The sequence below is a fragment of the Ranitomeya variabilis genome, chromosome 3 (assembly GCF_051348905.1).
Source record: "Ranitomeya variabilis isolate aRanVar5 chromosome 3, aRanVar5.hap1, whole genome shotgun sequence".
Classification (NCBI taxonomy): Eukaryota; Metazoa; Chordata; class Amphibia; order Anura; family Dendrobatidae; genus Ranitomeya; species Ranitomeya variabilis.
Window position 1 is genome coordinate 91831536 of NC_135234.1, and position 20839 is coordinate 91852374.

General features: G+C 43.1%; 1 protein-coding gene across 1 annotated transcript in view; it reads left to right on the plus strand.

Moving 5' to 3' along the window:
- Positions 1-20839, plus strand: part of AIPL1 (AIP like 1 HSP90 co-chaperone) — a 159937-nt gene that overhangs the window by 90965 nt on the left and 48133 nt on the right. The window contains exon 4 of the mRNA XM_077294394.1: positions 20126-20314. Coding sequence (XP_077150509.1) covers positions 20126-20314 — 189 coding nt within the window. The remainder of the gene's footprint in view (positions 1-20125; positions 20315-20839) is intronic.

A 20839-nucleotide genomic window follows, 5' to 3' on the forward strand; every position in this document is an offset into this window, starting at 1 on the left:
CTGACCTTAGACTTTCAGGATGAAGCAAGGTCACTTACGGATCGCTTTAGACACCGGGGCTACCCTAAGAAGATTATCTCCTCTGCATATCAGAGAGCCCGGAATAGTTCACGTTCAGACCTACTTCGGAGACAAACACGTGAGTTGGACACACCACTCGGTATTGTGACTACCTTTAACAATCAGTGGCAAGACATCTATAAGATCTTGGGTCGTAGCTGGGGAACAATATTGAGTGAACCCAGGCTGACACCACATATCTCATCTACCCCTAAGTTAATAGCCCGACGGGCTAAGAATTTGAAGGATATGCTCTGCCACAGTCACTTTATACGTCCTGTGGTTAGATTAAACAGGGGGTCTAGGATTTTTGGAACGTTTCCATGTGGGGGCTGCAATGTTTGCCAGTATATGGTGGCGCAGGATGGTCTTTCGCTCACTATCTCTCCTTTACAGATCACCCCAAAAAAAGCCTTCTTCAATTGCAAGACACGTTTGCTTGTTTATGCCTTGATTTGCGACTGCCCGAAAGTCTACGTGGGACAGACCACACAGGAATTGCGTAGAAGAACACAGCAACACCTGTCAAACATCTCCACAGCATCTAGGGACCGCGAAAAGGGCAGGAGTACTTCATCTGTTGCTGCACACTTCTTGGACTTTCATAATGGACGGACTAGGGGACTTAAGGTCATGGGACTTGAGGCTATTTCATGTAATATTCGAGGTGGCGATGTCGCCCGGAAACTGTTAAGATGCGAATCAAAATGGATTCATAATCTCAATACTTTGGCTCCACATGGACTAAATGAGGAATTGCTCTTTACTGGATATTATAAACAATTATAAAAAATATTTAGTGCTGGGAAAACAATGATTATATACGGCTGTGCATTGTTTCTACTTAACTCTCCCTTCTTTTCAGGTCCTGAGTATTGTTGTACCTATTATCCACATATTACAAAATATTTATATATAACAATAATTTTAATTATTATTACCCCCCTTTTTTTATTTTTTTTATTTTGGATGAACTAGTTTCTATCCATTGAAAACCATGGTTTTCTTTAATATTTTATGAATATGGGCCCTACTTGGTATATTGTGCTACATTTTCCACTATTCCAGGTTGGGGTAGCTATTTTGCCTGTACAACCTTAGTGTCTTTCTATCTTTGGCACTATGTATATGCATGTGTACACATTATCTTGTTTCTTGAATGTTTTTAGGGTATCTTAGGATGCTATTATTCATGTAGGGATTTGAGTTTGCTCATCCGTGTATTCATCTGTATTTAAATAAACACATGTATTTCCCCATTGTCTAGGAAATATTCCTCTCCATGTGTTCTTCCATCTTATTGTATGTGTAGTATGTGCATTTTTCTGCTTGAGATGGATACCTCCTGCCAAATATTGTGCGAACACCTGTGTATTAGGACCGGATTAGGGCTCCTTTACATCTGTTTGCCCCTTTATCTATTACACACTGGCTTTTCAAGCTGGGAGGCCAATTTGGGTATTTTTTCCGGTCCTCTGTCCTCTTGGCGTCCGCCCTCGGCCCACTGCGCGTGCGCTTGACCGCGCGTGCGCGCTGGCCCCGGGGCGGACATCTTGGGACGGGGGACCATTACCTCATGTGCCTTACCGCGCATGCGTCTGCATGCCAGCATTGGCTCCTGCGTCCCCCACCGTGATGTGCCCGCGTTGTGTGCATTGCGCATGCGCATCCTTGCGCGTGCGCACTTGCACCTGGGCGAATGATCCGGAGTTTGAATCCCGTTCTACTTTCCCTCTACTGCGCAGCCGCTGGCGTTGTGGGCCACTTACGGCCTTTGGACGCACGTATACTATCCAACCTTAGTCCGGATATCCCGTCTCCAGCTGACTCCATTCTGACAATTACTTGACAGGTATTTAACCACTGGCTATGGACACTACTGCTATTGCCCCTGAGGAAGCCAGTCTACTGGCGATACGCGTTGGGCACCTGTGCCCGGTGCCACCCGCTTATTTTTCCATCTTCTATTGCCCTGATCCATCTTATGTGGATGCTACCTGCGAGGCCAGGTACATTTTTTCAGGTAGTATAGGACACCCTATGGTCTGACTATGTGTAAGCCATGGGGGAATTTTCACTCTGATCCTTCAGGTAGCCTTCAGGGTGGCACTGTGGTTTGACCTTATTATAGGTCTGGTCTTTATGATCTGTTTTGCTATGTTTTTGCAAATTTTAAGTGCTTTTAACCATTGTGTGTAGTGTTCTAAGAGTGTGGTTCAATAAAATTGTTATATTTTGGTAAAATGCTTCTGGTGATCCCTTTTGTTTGCATACTACTCTTTTCTTTGTTTTTTCTATTGTGCTGCTCTGTAGTATGCTAGAGGTGATCCCTGTCGGTGGTGCCTGCCTGTACTTTTTTGGTGTATACAGGAGGTAATAGAATACCTTAAAGAGGTTGTCAACTACAATGGGGAACTATCCTTAGGAAAGGAATTATTGTCTGATTTGTGGGAGTGTAACACACCTGGCACCCTTGCCGATCAGCTGTTCACAATGTCGGTGGCTACCGGACGTTCAGTTATGCTGCTTCATTAGCTGATAGTGGCTGTTGCCAGGTATTGCACATCTGCCCCTCATTGATTTCAATAGAAGAGCAGGATTCCCTCTCAAGTGGACCCATTTTGAAAATTACACCCTTCTTGGAATTTATCTGTAGGTGTAGTGGCATTTTTGTCTCCATGTATTTTTGAAGTTTAATTATTATAAAATTGTCTTTTAGTTTTTCTGTTCTCAAAGAATCCCTTTACAGATAAGATAAATGAAAATCATTAGGAAATCTGTGGTAGATTCCATACTATTTACAGCATTGCAAATAATAAAATATTTTACGGTTTTTATTTTTATAGAACCGATCTTGGTGGTGGATACTAATTCAGAATGCATATAAACTGGTCTGTAAGTTTATTTTCAATTTTCAGTAAAACACAATATATATTCAGTCCAACCTTATGTACCCAGCAGTTGACAGCTTTTGTTCTGTAGAGAATAAAGGCATTTGTGTTCCTAATGTTAGCTGAGTAACAGTAATTCAGTGAAAATTGTGTTTCCTCCCAAATGATTCTTGGGATAAGCAGAGCTTAGTACATAGCTGTCATCACTTTGGCAGAGAAATAACTATTATAAGTGGTTGACAACATTCTTGTTTCCATGGATGCTTCCAGGTTCTAAAGAATTAGTTTAAGGAAAATTCCTTAGTGTTCATTGATTACAAAGAAATAAGAAAAAATCAGCTTCAAATTGATAAGATTTTCTCTTAAAGCATGAAGCATATTTATATCACCGGCATCTAATCATTCTTTTATATTTGTCTGATATTTCTTACAAAACCTTATTCAGAAGATTTGATCATTGTATAAAATGTTCAAAACTGCATTTTGTGACACCTTAAAGTAATAAAGTTAAATACTAATGGACTTTCTTTAGAATTAAGGCAACTTTCACACATCAGATTTTTTGCATCAGGCACAATCCGGCGAATGTTGTAAAAAAAGGATCAGGCGCAGATTGTGAAAAACTGATGTAACGGATCCGTTTTTTTCGATGGATCCGACTAGCGTATCCAGATAATTGGATAAAAAAAATTTGGAGCATGCTCAGTGTAAGAAAACGGAATCCGGCTCCGGAATCCGTCATTTTCCGGATCCGACACCTTCCAGCTCCCATAGGCTTCCATTCTAGCAAACAGACGGAAGCGCCGGCGCTTCCGGCTTTTTCGTCGGAGACAAAAAATGTTGCTATGGACGTTTTTTCCAGAAACTGGAAATGGCAGATTTGCTGGATCCGGTGAAAACTGGACGAAACGCAAGGTCATCTGGCACAATTCGGCACTAATACAAGTCTATGGGGAAAAAACGGATTCGGCAGCAACATTCGCCGGATCCAGTTTTTTTAAAATTAGCCGGATTGAGCCTGACGGCAAAAACCTGATGTGTGAAAGTAGCCTAAGGCCTGTCCCATACGTCCAGATAATTCCGGTACCAGAAAAATTGGTACCGGAGTTATCCGTGTCCATGTGTCCGTGAGCTCATGTGGCACATCAGTGTGGCACACGTGCGGCAGTCGTATGCCGCCCGTGTGCCGACTGGGTACCACACGGACCGTGCAGGAGACAGCGCTACAGTAAGCGCTGTCCCCTGCTTTGGGTGCTGAAGCCACCTGTTATGACCCCAGTGGACAGGGTCTCAGAGGAACGTGTAAGTCTGCGAGATTCAAAAATCCAGCTCATAGGGCTGTGGTAACTGGGTTGACCAAATAGCTACTCCTAACGCCAACACTAGAAGTAGCCGGGGATCATACCTACGGATCGCTAGATGACTCGCGCCAGCCGGAGAATCTAACTACCCCTAGGAGAAGAAAACAAAGACCTCTCTTGCCTCCAGAGAAAGGGACCCCAAAGCAAGATACAAGCCCCCCACAAATAATAACGGTGAGGTAAGAGGAAATGACAAACACAGAAATGAACCAGGTTCAGCAAAGAGAGGCCAGCTTACTAATAGCAGAATATAGCAAGATAACTTATCTGGTCAACAAAAACCCTATAAAAATCCACGCTGGAGATTCAAGAACCCCCGAACCGTCTAACGGTCCGGGGGGAGAACACCAGCCCCCTAGAGCTTCCAGCAAAGGTCAGGATACAGATTGGAACAAGCTGGACAAAAATACCAAACAAAACAAAAGCAAAAAGCAAGGAAGCAGACTTAGCTTGAAATACAGGAACCAGGATCATAGGACAAGAGCACAACAGATTAGCTCTGATTTCAACGATGCCAGGCATTGAACTGAAGGTCCAGGGAGCTTATATAGCAACGCCCCTGAACTAACGGCCCAGGTGAGGATATAGGAAAAGACAGAAGCTCCAGAGTCAAATCACTAATGACCACTAGAGGGAGCAAAAAGCAAAATCACAACAGTACCCCCCCCCTTAGTGAGGGGTCACCGAACCCTCACCACGACCACCAGGGCGATCAGGACGAGCGGCGTGAAAGGCACGAACTAAATCGGCCGCATGAACATCAGAGGCGACCACCCAGGAATTATCTTCCTGACCATAGCCCTTCCACTTGACCAGGTACTGAAGCCTCCGCCTGGAGAGACGAGAATCCAAGATCTTCTCCACCACGTACTCCAACTCGCCCTCAACCAACACCGGAGCAGGAGGCTCAGCAGAAGGAACCACAGGCACAACGTACCGCCGCAACAAGGACCTATGAAACACGTTGTGGATAGCAAACGACACAGGAAGATCCAGGCGAAAGGATACAGGATTAAGGATTTCCAATATCTTGTAAGGACCAATAAAACGAGGTTTAAATTTGAGAGAGGAAACCTTCATAGGAACAAAGCGGGAAGAAAGCCACACCAAATCCCCAACACGTAGTCGGGGACCCACACCGCGGCGGCGGTTGGCAAAGCGCTGAGCCCTCTCCTGTGACAACTTCAAGTTGTCCACCACAAGATTCCAGATCTGCTGCAACCTATCCACCACAGAATCCACCCCAGGGCAGTCAGAAGGTTCCACATGACCCGAAGAAAAACGAGGGTGGAAACCAGAGTTGCAGAAAAACGGCGAAACCAAGGTGGCGGAACTAGCCCGATTATTAAGGGCAAACTCAGCCAACGGCAAGAAGGTCACCCAATCGTCCTGATCAGCAGAGACAAAACACCTCAAATAAGCCTCCAAAGTCTTATTAGTTCGCTCCGTCTGTCCATTAGTCTGAGGATGGAAAGCAGACGAAAACGACAAGTCAATGCCCATCCTACTACAAAAGGATCGCCAGAATCTGGAAACGAACTGGGATCCTCTGTCTGACACAATATTCTCAGGGATGCCGTGCAAACGAACCACGTTCTGGAAAAACACAGGAACCAGATCGGAAGAGGAAGGCAGCTTAGGCAAAGGAACCAAATGGACCATCTTGGAGAAGCGATCACATATCACCCAGATAACAGACATGCCTTGAGACACCGGAAGATCAGAAATGAAATCCATGGAGATATGTGTCCAAGGTCTCTTAGGGACAGGCAAGGGCAAGAGCAACCCGCTGGCACGAGAACAGCAAGGCTTAGCTCGAGCACAAGTCCCACAGGACTGTACAAATGACCGCACATCCCTAGACAAGGAAGGCCACCAAAAGGATCTGGCCACCAGATCTCTGGTGCCAAAAATTCCTGGGTGACCTGCCAACACCGAGGAATGAACCTCGGAAATGACTCTGCTGGTCCACTTATCAGGCACAAACAGTCTGTCAGGTGGACAAGAATCAGGCCTATCAGCCTGAAATCTATGCAACACACGTCGCAGATCTGGAGAAATAGCTGACAAGATAATACCATCCTTAAGAATACCAACAGGTTCAGCGACTCCAGGAGCATCAGGCACAAAGCTCCTGGAAAGAGCATCGGCCTTCACATTTTTTGAACCTGGTAAATACGAGACAACAAAGTCAAAACGGGAGAAAAACAATGACCAGCGGGCCTGTCTAGGATTCAGGCGTTTAGCAGACTCGAGATACATCAGATTTTTGTGATCAGTCAAGACCACCACACGATGCTTAGCACCCTCGAGCCAATGACGCCACTCCTCAAATGCCCATTTCATGGCCAACAACTCCCGATTGCCCACATCATAATTTCGCTCCGCAGGTGAAAACTTCCTAGAGAAAAAGGCGCAAGGTCTCATAACAGAGCAACCAGGGCCTCTCTGCGACAAAACGGCCCCTGCTCCAATCTCTGAAGCATCCACCTCAACCTGAAAGGGAAGCGAGACATCAGGCTGGCACAAAACAGGCGCCGAAGTAAACCGACGTTTCAACTCCTGGAAAGCCTCCACGGCAGCAGGAGCCCAATTAACCACATCGGAGCCCTTCTTGGTCATATCCGTCAAAGGTTTCACAATGCTAGAAAAGTTAGCGATAAAACGACGGTAGAAGTTAGCGAAACCCAAGAACTTCTGAAGACTCTTAACTGACGAGGGCTGAGTCCAATCAAGAATAGCTCGGACCTTGACTGGGTCCATCTCCACAGCAGAAGGGGAAAAAATGAACCCCAAAAAGGGAACCTTCTGTACACCAAAAAGACACTTTGAGCCCTTGACAAACAAAGAATTTTCACGCAAAATTTTAAAGACCATCCTGACCTGCTCCACATGCGAGTCCCAATTATCAGAAAAAAACAGAATATCATCCAGATAAACGATCAAAAATTTATCCAGATAGTTCCGGAAAATGTCATGCATAAAGGACTGAAAAACTGAAGGGGCATTAGAGAGCCCAAAAGGCATCACCAAGTACTCAAAATGACCTTCGGGCGTATTGAATGCGGTTTTCCATTCATCCCCTTGCTTAATGTGCACAAGGTTGTACGCACCACGAAGGTCTATCTTGGTAAACCACTTGGCACCTTTAATCCGGGCAAACAAGTCAGACAACAGCGGCAAAGGATACTGAAATTTGACAGTGATCTTATTTAAAAGCCGATAGTCAATACAAGGCCTCAAAGATCCATCCTTTTTAGCCACAAAAAAGAATCCCGCACCAAGAGGGGAAGAAGACGGATGGATGTGTCCTTTCTCCAGAGACTCCTTGATATATGAACGCATAGCGGTATGTTCAGGTATCGACAGATTAAACAGTCTTCCCTTAGGAAATTTACTGCCTGGAATCAAATCTATTGCACAGTCACATTCCCTATGAGGAGGCAATGCACTGGACCTGGACTCGCTAAAGACATCCTGATAATCAGACAAATACTCCGGAACTTCCGAAGGCGTAGAAGAAGCAATAGACACAGGCAGGGAATCCTCATGAATACCACGACAGCCCCAACTAGACACTGACATAGCCTTCCAGTCAAGGACTGGATTATGGGTCTGTAACCATGGCAGCCCCAAAACAACCAAATCATGCATTTTATGTAGAACGAGAAAACGTATCACCTCGCGGTGTTCAGGAGTCATGCACATGGTAACCTGTGTCCAATACTGCGGTTTATTTTCTGCTAATGGCGTAGCATCAATACCCCTAAGAGGGATAGGATTTTCTAATGGTTCAAGAATAAAACCACAGCGCTTAGCAAATGAGAGATCCATAAGACTCAGGGCAGCACCTGAATCTACAAACGCCATGACAGGATAAGATGACAGTGAGCAAATCAAAGTTACAGACAGAATAAACTTAGGATGCAAATTACCAACGGTGACAGGACTAACAACCTTAGATATACGTTTAGAGCATGCTGAGATAACATGTGTAGAATCACCACAGTAGTAGCACAAGCCATTCCGGCGTCTATGAATTTTCCTCTCATTTCTAGTCAGGATTCTATCACATTGCATCAAATCAGGTGTCTGTTCAGACAACAACATGAGGGAATTTGCGGTTTTGCGCTCCCGCAACCGCCGGTCAATTTGAATAGCCAGGGACATGGTATCATTCAGACCTGTGGGAATGGGAAAACCCACCATAACATTCTTAATGGCCTCAGAAAGGCCATTTCTAAAATTAGCGGCCAGTGCACACTCGTTCCAATGTGTCAGCACGGACCATTTCCGAAATTTTTGGCAATACACCTCAGCCTCGTCCTGGCCCTGAGACATAGCCAGCAAGGCTTTCTCTGCCTGAATCTCAAGATTGGGTTCCTCATAAAGTAAACCGAGCGCCAGAAAAAACGCATCAATATCAGCCAATGCCGGATCTCCTGGCGCCAACGAAAAAGCCCAATCTTGAGGGTCACCCCGTAAGAATGAAATAACAATTTTTACTTGTTGAGCAGAGTCTCCAGACGAACAAGGTTTCAGGGACAAAAACAATTTACAATTATTCCTGAAATTCCTAAACTTAAATCGGTCTCCTGAAAACAGTTCAGGAATCAGAATCTTGGGTTCAGACCTAGGATTTCTGGTAACATAATCTTGTATACCCTGCACACGAGCGGCAAGCTGGTCCACACTTGTAATCAAGGTCTAGACATTCATGTCTGCAGCAAGCTTAAGCCACTCTGAGGTAAAGGGGAAAAGAAAAAAAAAAAAATGAGAGAGGGAAAAAAAAAACTCAAAATTTTCTTTCTTATAATCCCACTTCTGCAATGCATTAAACATTTAATACTGGCCTGGCATACTGTTATGACCCCAGTGGACAGGGTCTCAGAGGAACGTGTAAGTCTGCGAGATTCAAAAATCCAGCTCATAGGGCTGTGGTAACTGGGTTGACCAAATAGCTACTCCTAACGCCAACACTAGAAGTAGCCGGGGATCATGCCTACGGATCGCTAGATGACTCGCGCCAGCCGGAGAATCTAACTACCCCTAGGAGAAGAAAACAAAGACCTCTCTTGCCTCCAGAGAAAGGGACCCCAAAGCAAGATACAAGCCCCCCACAAATAATAACGGTGAGGTAAGAGGAAATGACAAACACAGAAATGAACCAGGTTCAGCAAAGAGAGGCCAGCTTACTAATAGCAGAATATAGCAAGATAACTTATCTGGTCAACAAAAACCCTATAAAAATCCACGCTGGAGATTCAAGAACCCCCGAACCGTCTAACGGTCCGGGGGGAGAACACCAGCCCCCTAGAGCTTCCAGCAAAGGTCAGGATACAGATTGGAACAAGCTGGACAAAAATACCAAACAAAACAAAAGCAAAAAGCAAGGAAAAAGACTTAGCTTGAAATACAGGAACCAGGATCATAGGACAAGAGCACAACAGATTAGCTCTGATTTCAACGATGCCAGGCATTGAACTGAAGGTCCAGGGAGCTTATATAGCAACGCCCCTGAACTAACGGCCCAGGTGAGGATATAGGAAAAGACAGAAGCTCCAGAGTCAAATCACTAATGACCACTAGAGGGAGCAAAAAGCAAAATCACAACAGCCACCATTCATTTCTTCTCTCCAGCAGCGTTCGCTGGAGAGAAGAAATGAAAAATCATTGTATTTTGTTTTTTTTGCGGTAGAAATAAAGATCTTTGTTTCCCCCCCCCTCCCACCCCCTGTGGCCCCCCCCCACTGGAAAGGAAACCTCCCATAGGGGTGGAGCCGCATATTCATGACTGTAATGGGCGGCAACACGTGACCGCTCATACAGGAGAAGCTGCGGCGCGGAGAGGACGCTTCGAGGGAGCCGGGTGAGTATTTTCTTTCCAGCGGGGGGGTGCACAGGGGATGGGAGGGGGGGGGAAACAAAGATCTTTATTTCTACCGCAAAAAAAAAACAAAATACAATGATTTGTCATTTCTTCTCACCAGCGAACGCTGCTGGAGAGAAGAAATGAATGGGGGCTTCAGCACCACACTGGGGGGACAGCGCTTACTGTAGCGCTGTCTCCTGCACGGCACACGGACTGCACACGAACAGCATCCGTGTGCGGTACATGTTTTACACGGACCCATTGACCTTAATGGGTCCGTGTGATCCGTGCGCTCCCACGAACACTGACATGTCTCCGTGTTTTGCACGCGGACACACGGTCCGCGAAAACACGCTGACATGTGCAGAGACACATTGATTTTAATGTGTCTACATGTGTCAGTGTCTCTGGTACGTGAGAAAACTGACACCTCACGTACCGGAATCACTGACGTGTGAAACCGGCCTAAGAGACACGCTCAAACTAGCACCATTTATTATAACCAGGATCGCCAACTTGATTTTTTTTTTCAACTTATCCATACATCGCAGACAGACACATTTTTATGAGCTTGATGCAAAACGTTAATGAACCAGAAAGATTATAATTGATATATGTCTAGATCAGTGTTCACCAACACCACTCAAGAGCCACCAACAGATCATGTTTTGCATAGGTGATTTCCATCATCAGTTCAATATTTAGGAAATCCAGAAAACATGACCTGTTGGTGGTTCTTGAGGACTGGAGTTGGGGAACACTGGTTTAGAGCTTAGAATACTGATGTGAAGATAACATCGCAATATTTGTGAGCTGTAAAATCATGACAATTACAATACCAATCTTCTGTACATTCAAAAAATATCAAGAGGTCAGCACTAGTTTGTTGGCTCAGCTATGAAATGCTTCAATGGTGTATACACAGCAAAGGGGCTCAGTGTTCCAAATTAGATGCAGTAATCAATTCCAGTATTAGAATAATAATCCATTGATTATTAATTGCACAGAATGTTCAATTCCAGCATTAGAATAATCCACGGCATGTTGACTCTCTCTACAGTTGGCTGCACACTCCTCTCATCAGTCTAAGGTGGTTTTTAATTAGTGCTAGATCCTATCTGCGCTTAAAAACATTACTGCAGCGTTTGATTTTTCTTTATTGCAGCATTGGAGTGGTGCAACAAATCTACGTTCCCTGTCTCTAGTCTTATACTTACCAGCCACCATCTTCATCTTTTATCAGCGTTGCTCCAGTCATCTTCTGCAGGTTGTGACCTTCCAGATTGCTCCAGTGTTTGTTGGGTGATCCGGACGTCACAGCTCAATGTACGTCTATGAGAGCCAGAACGAGACTCCTAGACTTACACTGAGAACTTGTGACCATTACCTCTCACTTCTGATCAGTCAGAAGTTGTGGTCATAGGATGGTGGCGTGGGACCGGAGAGGTGCCGGGAAGAGCTGAAGACAGTGGCTGGTAAGTATAGTACTAGGATCAGGGAACTTAAATTAGTGGCATCACTCCAGTGCTGAAATATATAAAAACCATTAGAGTGGTGCTTTAAGTTTGCAGACTTTTGGAAAGGTAGGTCTGATAGAAGAGGCTAAGGTCATCAAACAGCAACACATTTTGTCATGGCTAGTGGTCACACATGAATTTGCAAATTTGTGAGCTATGTACCTCACTTTTAAAAGTGTATTTTATATGGCAATAATGCAGCTTATATTTAATATATTTAACGTTTGCATCTATCTTGGTGCACACTGTGTGCTTTTGAACTTTTTGATATGTCTATACTGCAGTCACATCAACTTGCCCCTGTTCATACTTGCTTCATGATGTTAGGAGGTGCAGGTCATGTTTTTTGTTTTCAGGTACTTAAATAAGTTGCCTAAAAGGAATTGCAAGTATACCATCATACACTGTCCTAAATGTTAAACGCTGAGCATAAGGACAATGCGCTTTTCCTTAGAGAAATTGTTCTCGGCACATTGAGCACACTTAGACCTAATTAAGTATTCCTAAGTAGATATGAGCGCATAAGTTTGGAAATGATCACCGAATCCGAATTTGCTATATTCGGGTCATATTGATAAACTATTCGTGCCGAATTTGTTTTTGATGATCATTTGATGATCGTTTCTGAATATATTTACTTCTTTCTACTCCCATTGACACCAATGGCGTTTGTCTATGTTCAGTGAATATTGCAAAAACAATATTCGCAGACGATTGTAATCCAAACCGAATACTGAAAACTCTCTTCCTAACGTTCACTGGTGTAACTATAGGAGACCTGATGTCTGATGGAGCCCAAAAGGTCAATAGAAAGTAAATAATAATGGTGATGGTTGGGATGTTACTTTTTTTTAACCCCTTTCCGATGTTGGGCATAATAGTATGCCCACGTCAGACTCCCTCCCTTTGATGTGGACTCCGGCAGTGAGCCTATATCTTTCCCTGCACAAAACAGCTGACATGTGCCCGGTACAGCCACAGTTGGAATCATGATCCACCAGCAGCTATTAACCCATTAAATGCCACTGTCAAACTCTGACAGCAGCATTTAACCCATTATCTACCAATGACATTTTTTTGGGATGCCTAATCTTTAGCTTCTAGCAACTAAGATTTTATCATTTTTATAATTAGGTCCAATTTTTTGTGTTGTGTTTGTAAAATGAATGTTTACAAAATAGGAAATCATGTCATTGTCATTTTTAATTGAATATTGGGACGCCCTTTTCTGAGAAATCCGTACTTGAAAAAATTTTGCAAATTATGTTTCTGATTCATTAGGACCCAAATCATTAAAAATCTGTCATTAAAAAAAAAAAAACCTGAAAATTGCTAATTTGGCAAGTAATGGGTTAACATGCACTTCCGGCAATCGTGCTGGAAATCCGCTCAACGGTGACCCCCGTCACGTGATCGCGGGTCACCGGTGGGTTGCCATGACAATCAGTGGTCTTGAGATCTCTATGTGGTTGTCACTGCTGGCTTGCTGTGAGCGCTGCCCAGTGGTCAGCGCTCATAGCAAGTGAGTAATTCAGCTACATATTGGCAATCTGATCATCGCTAATATGTAGCTTAGCCGATCGGGTTATGGCAGCTTCTAGTCTCCCATGTTGACTATTGAAGCATGGCAAAAGTAAAAAAAAGTTTTTAAAAATATAAAAAAAGCAAAAAAGTTCAAATCACCCCCCTTTCGCTCCATTCAAAATAAAACAATTAAAAAAAGCAAACACACACATATTTGGTATCACCGTGTTCAGAATCACCCGATCTATCAATTAAATAAAAGGATTAATGTGATCGCTAAACGGCGTAGCGAGAAAAAAAGTCAAAACGCCAGGTTTACATTTTCTTGGTCGCCGTGACATTGCATTAAAATGCAATAATGGGCGATCAAAAGATCATATCTGCACCAAAATGCTATCACTAAAAATGTCCGCTCAGCAGAGAAAAAATAAGCCCTAACCCAACCCGACATCACGAAAAATGGAGACGCTACGGGTATCGGAAAGTGGCGTAATTATTTTTTTTTAACAAAGTTTGGAATTTTTTTTCACCACTTAGATAAAAAAGAACCTAGACATGATTGGTGTCTATGAACTTGTAATGACCTGGAGAATCATAATGGCAGGTCAGTTTTAGTATTAAGTGAACCTAGTAAAAAAGTCAAACAAAAAACAAGTGTGGGATTGCACTTTTTTTGCAATTTCACACTTCGCACTTGGAATTTTTTTCCCATTTTCTATTACTCGACATGCTAAAACCAATAGTGTCGTTCAAAACTACAACTTGTCCCACAAAAAGACAAGCCCTCACATGGCCATTTTGGCCAAAAAATAAAAAAGTTATGCCTGTGGAAGAAGGGGAGCAAAAAATGAAAATGCAAAACCAGAAATACCTCTGGTCGTTAAAGGGAACCTGTCACCCCGTTTTTTCCGTATGAGATAAAAATACTGTTAAATAGGGCCATAGCTGTGCATTGCAATAGTGTATTTTGTGGACCCCGATTCCCCACCTATGCTGCCGAAATACGTTACCAAAGTAGTCGTTTTCGCCTGGTCTGGTCAGATGGGCGTGGTGTCTTCCCCCAGATCTTGCTTAGTTTTCCGTTGGTGGCGTAGTGGTGTGCGCATGCCCAAGGTCCGGAATCCACTGCACAGGGGAGTGGAAAGAGCGCGATGTGTGCTATTTCATTGGTGATCGGTGGGGGCGGCCATCTTCCTTTGGCCACGCGTGCGCAGAAGCGGCGCTCTGCTGGCCGCGGCTTCAGGAAAATGGCCACGGGATGCCGCGCGTGCGCAGATGGAGATCGCGGCGGCCATTTTCCTGAAGCCGAGATGCGAACTCTGCTTCAGGAAAATGGCCGCCGCGATCTCCATCTGCGCACGCACGGCATCCCGCGGCCATTTTACTGAAGCCGCGGCCAGCAGAGCGCCGCTTCTGCGCACGCGCGGCCAAAGGGTATGGTGGCCGCCCTCACCGATCACCAATGAAATACCGCACATCGCGCTCTTTTCACTCCCCTGTGCAGTGGATTCGGGACCTTGGGCATGCGCAAGCCACTACGCCACCAACGGAAAACTAAGCAAGATCTGGGGGAAGACACCACGCCCATCTGACCAGACCAGCCTGATTGACAGGCGAAAACGACTACTTTGGTAACGTATTTCGGCAGCATAGGTGGGGAATCGGGGTCCACAAAATACACTATTGTAATGCACAGCTCAGGCCCTATTTAACAGTATTTTTATCTCATACGGAAAAAACGGGGTGACAGGTTCCCTTTAAGGGGTTAATAAGGACAAAAAGTGGTGACTCTCAAAGGAACTATATTTTGCTTCAGAAAGTCAGTTTCCCAATTGTTTGGACTTTCCTGAAGCCCATAAGGAAAAGATCAGACATGCTGCCCCTAATGTATTGATTTTATATCTAGTCTTCCTCATACAGATTTAAAAGCCTTCCTTTTATTCGCCAGTCTTTCACTTTCTCGTCAATCTTTCATGGCTAGATACTGTCATGTGGTAAATATGTCTCTAAAGATGTAGCAGTACTCTGCGAGTGCTAAGATTTGCACAAAGAATAAATATGAATCATTTTAAATTGCATATTGAGTATACTTAAGGAGACATTCTCATGTTATTAAATTGCTCTAGTTAGTTAGCATGAAAATAAGCAAGTTTGCAATTGACTTTCTTTATCTTTCTGCTGTCATTCTCCTGGAATGAGAACTTTTATTTTATATATTGTAACATAGTAACATAGTTAGCTAGGCCGAAAAAAGACATTTGTCCATCCAGTTCAGCCTCTATTCTGTTAGAATAAATCCCCAGATCTACGTCCTTCTAAAGAACCTAATAACTGTAAGATACAATATTGTTATGCTCCATGAAGACATCCAGGCCTCTCTTGAACCCCCCCCACTGTTATGCGCTGGTGGTTTAGGAGCAACATGGGATATGCTCTGGAGGAGGTGGTACCTGTACTGACCGCAGTTCCTGAGCTTAACACAACACTAGAAGTAGCCGTGGGATGTTCCTGTCACTCCCTAGACACCTCGTCACAGCCGGAGGACTAACTACCCCTAAAGATAGAAACAGGAAAGCTATCTTGCCTCAGAGAAAATTCCCAAAGGATAGGACAGCCCCCCACAAATATTGACTGTGAGTGGAGAGGGAAATGACATATGCAGAATGAAACCAGGATGTAGCAAAGGAGGCCAGTCTAGCTAGATAAATAGAACAGGAAAGAATACTGTGCGGTCAGTATTAAAAACTAGAAAAATCCACCACAGAGTTTACAAAAATCTCCACCACCTGACTAAAGGTGTGGAGGGTAAATCTGCTTCCCAGGGCTTCCAGCTTAACTGAATAAATCCATACTGACAAGTTGGACTAGAAAAAACATAGAAAGTGCAGAAAGATTAAGTCCACAACAAGTGGACTGCAAAAGAACAAAGCAAGGACTTATCTTTGCTGAACTGGTCAGAATATCAGGGAAATCCAAGCAGAGATGTGAATCCAACCAGGAACCATTGACAACTGGCACAGGCTGAAGGATAGAACCAGGCTAAATAGCCGAGCCAGAAAGACAATCAGTGGAAGCAGCTGCTGACTACTAAATCCAAGGAGCAGCAGTACCACTTAAAACCACCGGAGGGAGCCCAAGAACAGAACTCGCAAAAGTGCCACTTACAACCACCGGAGGGAGCCCAAGAGCGGAATTCACAACACCCCACCTCCTCAGGCAAGGAATTCCAAATTCTCACTGCCCTAACAGTAAAGAATCCTTTTCTATGCTGGTGGAAAAACCTTCTCTCCTCCAGATGCAGAGAATGCCCCCTTGTGACCGTCACCTTCCTTGGTATACACAGATCCTTGGAGATTTATTTGTACTATCCCCTTATATACTTGTACATGGTTATTAGATCGCCCCTCAGTCATCTTTTTTCTAGACTAAATAATCCTAATTTTGCTAATCTCTCAGGGTATTGTAGTTCCCCCATCTCATTTATTAATTTTGTTGCCCTTTGTACTTGCTCTAGTTCCATTATATTCTTCCTGAGCACCGGTGTCCAAAACTGTACGCAGTACTTCATGTGCGGTCTAACCAGGGATTTGTACAGAGGCAGTTTAATGCTCTCATCTTGTGTATCCAGACCTCTTTTAGTGTACCCCATGATCCTGTTTGCCTTGGCAGCTGCTCTCTGGCACTGGCTGCTCCAGGTAAGTTTCTCATTAGGTAGGATCCCCAAGTCCTTCTCCATGTCAGATTTACCCAGTGGTTTCCCGTTCAGTGTGTAATAGTGATAATGATTCCTTCTTCCCATGTGTATAACCTTACATTTATCATTGTTAAATTTCATCTGCCATCTGCTCTCAGCCCAAGTTCCCAACTTATCCAGATCCATCTGTAGCAGAATATTATCTTCTCTTGTATTGACAGCTTTACATAGTTTTATATCATCTGGAAATATCGATATTTTACTGTGTAAACCTACTACCAGATCTTTAATAAATATATTGAAGAGAATAGGTCCCAACACTGACCCCTGTGGTACCCCACTGGTCACAGCGACCCAGTTAGGGAATCTAACATTTATAGACACCTTCTACTTTCTATCACTAAGCCAGTTTCTTACCCATTTACACACATTTTACCCCAGACCCAGCATTCTCATTTTGTGCAATAATCTCTTGTGTGGCACGGTATCAAGATATACCACGTCCAATTACTCACCTTGGTCCAGTCTATAGCTTACTTCTTCATAAAAACTGATTAGATTGGTTTGACAGGAGCAATTCCTCATAAACCCATGCTGATATGGAGATAAACAGTTATTCTCATTGAGATAATCCAGAATAACATCCTTCAGAAGCCCTTGAAATATTTTACCAACAATAGAGGTTAGACTTACTGGCCTTTAGTTTCCAGGTTCACTTTTAGAGCCCTTTTTGAATGTTGGTACCAAATTTACTATGCGCCAGTCCTGTTTAACAGACCCCGTCACTATAGAGTCCCTAAACATAAGAAATAATGGTTTGTCTATTACATTACTTAGTTCTCCAAGTACTCATGGGTGTATGCCATCCGGGCCCAGAGATTTATCTATTTTAATCTTATTTAGCTGGTTTCGCACCTCTTCTTGGGTTAGAGTGGTGACCCTTAATATAGGGTTTTCTTTGTCTCTCGGCATTGTACAGTTGCTTTCCATGGAGCTCAGTCACCAGAGTCTATTGGAAAGTGGGCAATAGTTACAATCCAGTAAAGAAGTGAAATCCTAACGCTCTCCAGCTAATTGAATTCTATACACCACTTAGCTGCTCACCTCCCTCCCCTTCCTTCTCGGCTCCTGACAAGGTGCTGTTATAAATCTTACAAACTCTCCAGCTCGCACCATAGGCTTCTAATCTCAGTTATCAATATTGCTGTCCAAGCTGAGAGCTTATTCAAATGCCCTCTCATTTCTATATATAAATATTTTGATCGCAGTGAACTCGTCAGAAAAAAAGTCTGATAGCGCAATATGTTACAGCTGAACTCGTACTGAGCTTTATAGTTCTACTAATACTATAGCTTTTCTACTCACCAGAAATGTCACTCATGGAGGAGAGCCCACCCTTCCAGAAACAAGGAGGTAAAAGAGACTGGAAAGCTGAGTGCTTCTCAAGAGACAACTCGAGAATAGCCTCATAAACATGTGAGGTTAACATATATTGAATAAATTGTGTGCATCCACCTGCCATGACAAGACAACCCTATGCAGACTTGACTATAAACTAAACAGACTCACTGCTCTCTTGTATGCTATCAACAATTTACATATTTCCCCACTAAACCCAACATATAGGCCTGGATGAGATGTGTAGAGTCAGACTCTCCTGATTCAATAAGAGGTACATGCATCTTAATGAATCTGGCACATCTGAAAAGTGTCACATTCCTCCTAGTGACTCACCAGTAATCTAACTCTAGTCAGGGACTAGAGTAAAGGTACCGTCACATTTAGTGACGCTGCAGCGATCTAGACAATGATGCCGATCGCTGCAGCGTTGCTGTTTCGTCGTTGTGTGGTCGCTGGAGAGCTGTAACACAGTATGAACTAATTCTGTTTTTATTTCTCTGTAAATCTGTTACTTATAATAGTTGAAGCTAATTTAAAAACAATCACAAAACTTTCATGTTGAAGTTGTTTTTTTGGTAAAAACTTGCTTTAAAGTTTTTTGCACAATTTTGTAATTTAGAAATAACTGTGAAATGTTGTCAGAAAGCTACTGATCATGAACATTTTTTTTCTCACTGTAAGTGAAATCTAAAAATATTGGGCATATGTTGGTATAAGTTCAATGCACAGGTGAGCATTCACACTGAGACCACGTAACAAGCAAAATCTAACATATAAATAAAATGAGCAAATACCCTGTAGTGATTGAATAAATAGCAATAGTTCATATAAATAACATAGGGTACTTAGTTAACATTGTTTTGATCAAAAAAATATATAAGCCATCCCACCGCAACAAAGAGTACCCCATTCGTGACAGTACCTAACGCTCCGACTGTAACAGGGTGTTCATTACCGGTTTGTGAGTTTTTATTTTTCTGAATTTAATTGCAATTGACTAATTAAAATAATTGTCCTTTATGTACATAGGATTTAAGATCATTTCTCTTTTGTTATTTATCAGAGACTGAAGTTTCTCTGTGGTCAGCACCTTCTAATCATTACCTCTATGATCTGTAGAGTATCAGCAAAATGATCTACATGTGGCTTTGATGGGAGGTTTAATTGCACCATCTAACTCTGAGCGCTCACGATCTCTCTCCCTTCAGAGACACACTGACATTTAATGATGTAGATATCTGCATTTGCTTAATTTAATGTATTGCTCGGAGAGCCAGAAATTGTATGAAATACAGTATGTAACGGATGCAAGATTTTATAAATGGAGCTACATGGAAGGAACATCGGTAATAGCAGCCTTGTTAAAATAAAAGCAGTAAATACAAAAAAAGAACTAAACATCATGTTTGTTACAGCTAAATCAATGTGTTTTTTTGCAATTATTGGAATGTCTAATAGCTCCTGGAATAAGGAAATTGATAGTGCATATGATAGAGGTAAGCATAAATAATTTTCAAGTATGTTTATTAAGAAAGGAATGGACCTAATAATATTTTACAACTTGTCACTAGGATTGAAATGAGAAATGTATCTGATTGTTAGTGTATTTATTTTATCTCCCTTTTCAGTACATGACTAATGATTAGGGTATGAGTGACTGGCCTATTGGTACAGATCAGTGCACTCCCCTTCATCAGGATGCTGAATTTCGGTGTATATAGTACTTGCCTGAATTGAGCACATAAACAATAAATGACCTTTTTATTTCAATGTGATTAAATTCCATCTGTATATCTCTCTCGCAGCACACCGGTATGTACCCACTTGTCGCAAAGAGCTTACGGCGCATCGCAGAAGGAAAGGACCCAACAGATTGGCATATACATACATGTGGTTTGGCAAATATGTTTGCTTACCATACTCTGGGATATGAAGATCTGGACGAGCTGCAGAAAGAACCACAACCTTTAATATTTGTTCTTGAGCTATTAAAGGTAACTAAAGCTTTAATTGCACTTTTAGCACTGTTTCTGGGCAAAAATGCCCTTTTTAAAATCCAAAAAGCCTTAACTAAGTAACAAAAAGTTGAATAAAATGATACCTTGATATCTGCAATCTGATGTCTTATTCCAGACAAATTCACATTTTTCTTGTATGTAAATGAGCTGTTAAGATCTAAGGGTACCATCACACATTGAAATTTCCATCGCTACGACGTTACGATTCGTGACGTTCTAGCGATATCGTTACGATATCGCAGTGTCTGACACGCAGCAGCGATCAGGGATCCTGCTGAGAATCGTACGTCGTAGCAGATCGTATGGAACTTTCTTTCGTCGCTTGATCACCCGCTGACATCGCTGGATCGTTGTGTGTGACAGCGATCCAGCGATGTCTTCGCTTGTAACCAGGGTAAACATCGGGTAACTAAGCGCAGGGCCGCGCTTAGTAACCCGATGTTTACCCTGGTTACAAGCGTAAACGTAAAAAAACAAACCGTACATGCTCACCCGTCGGTG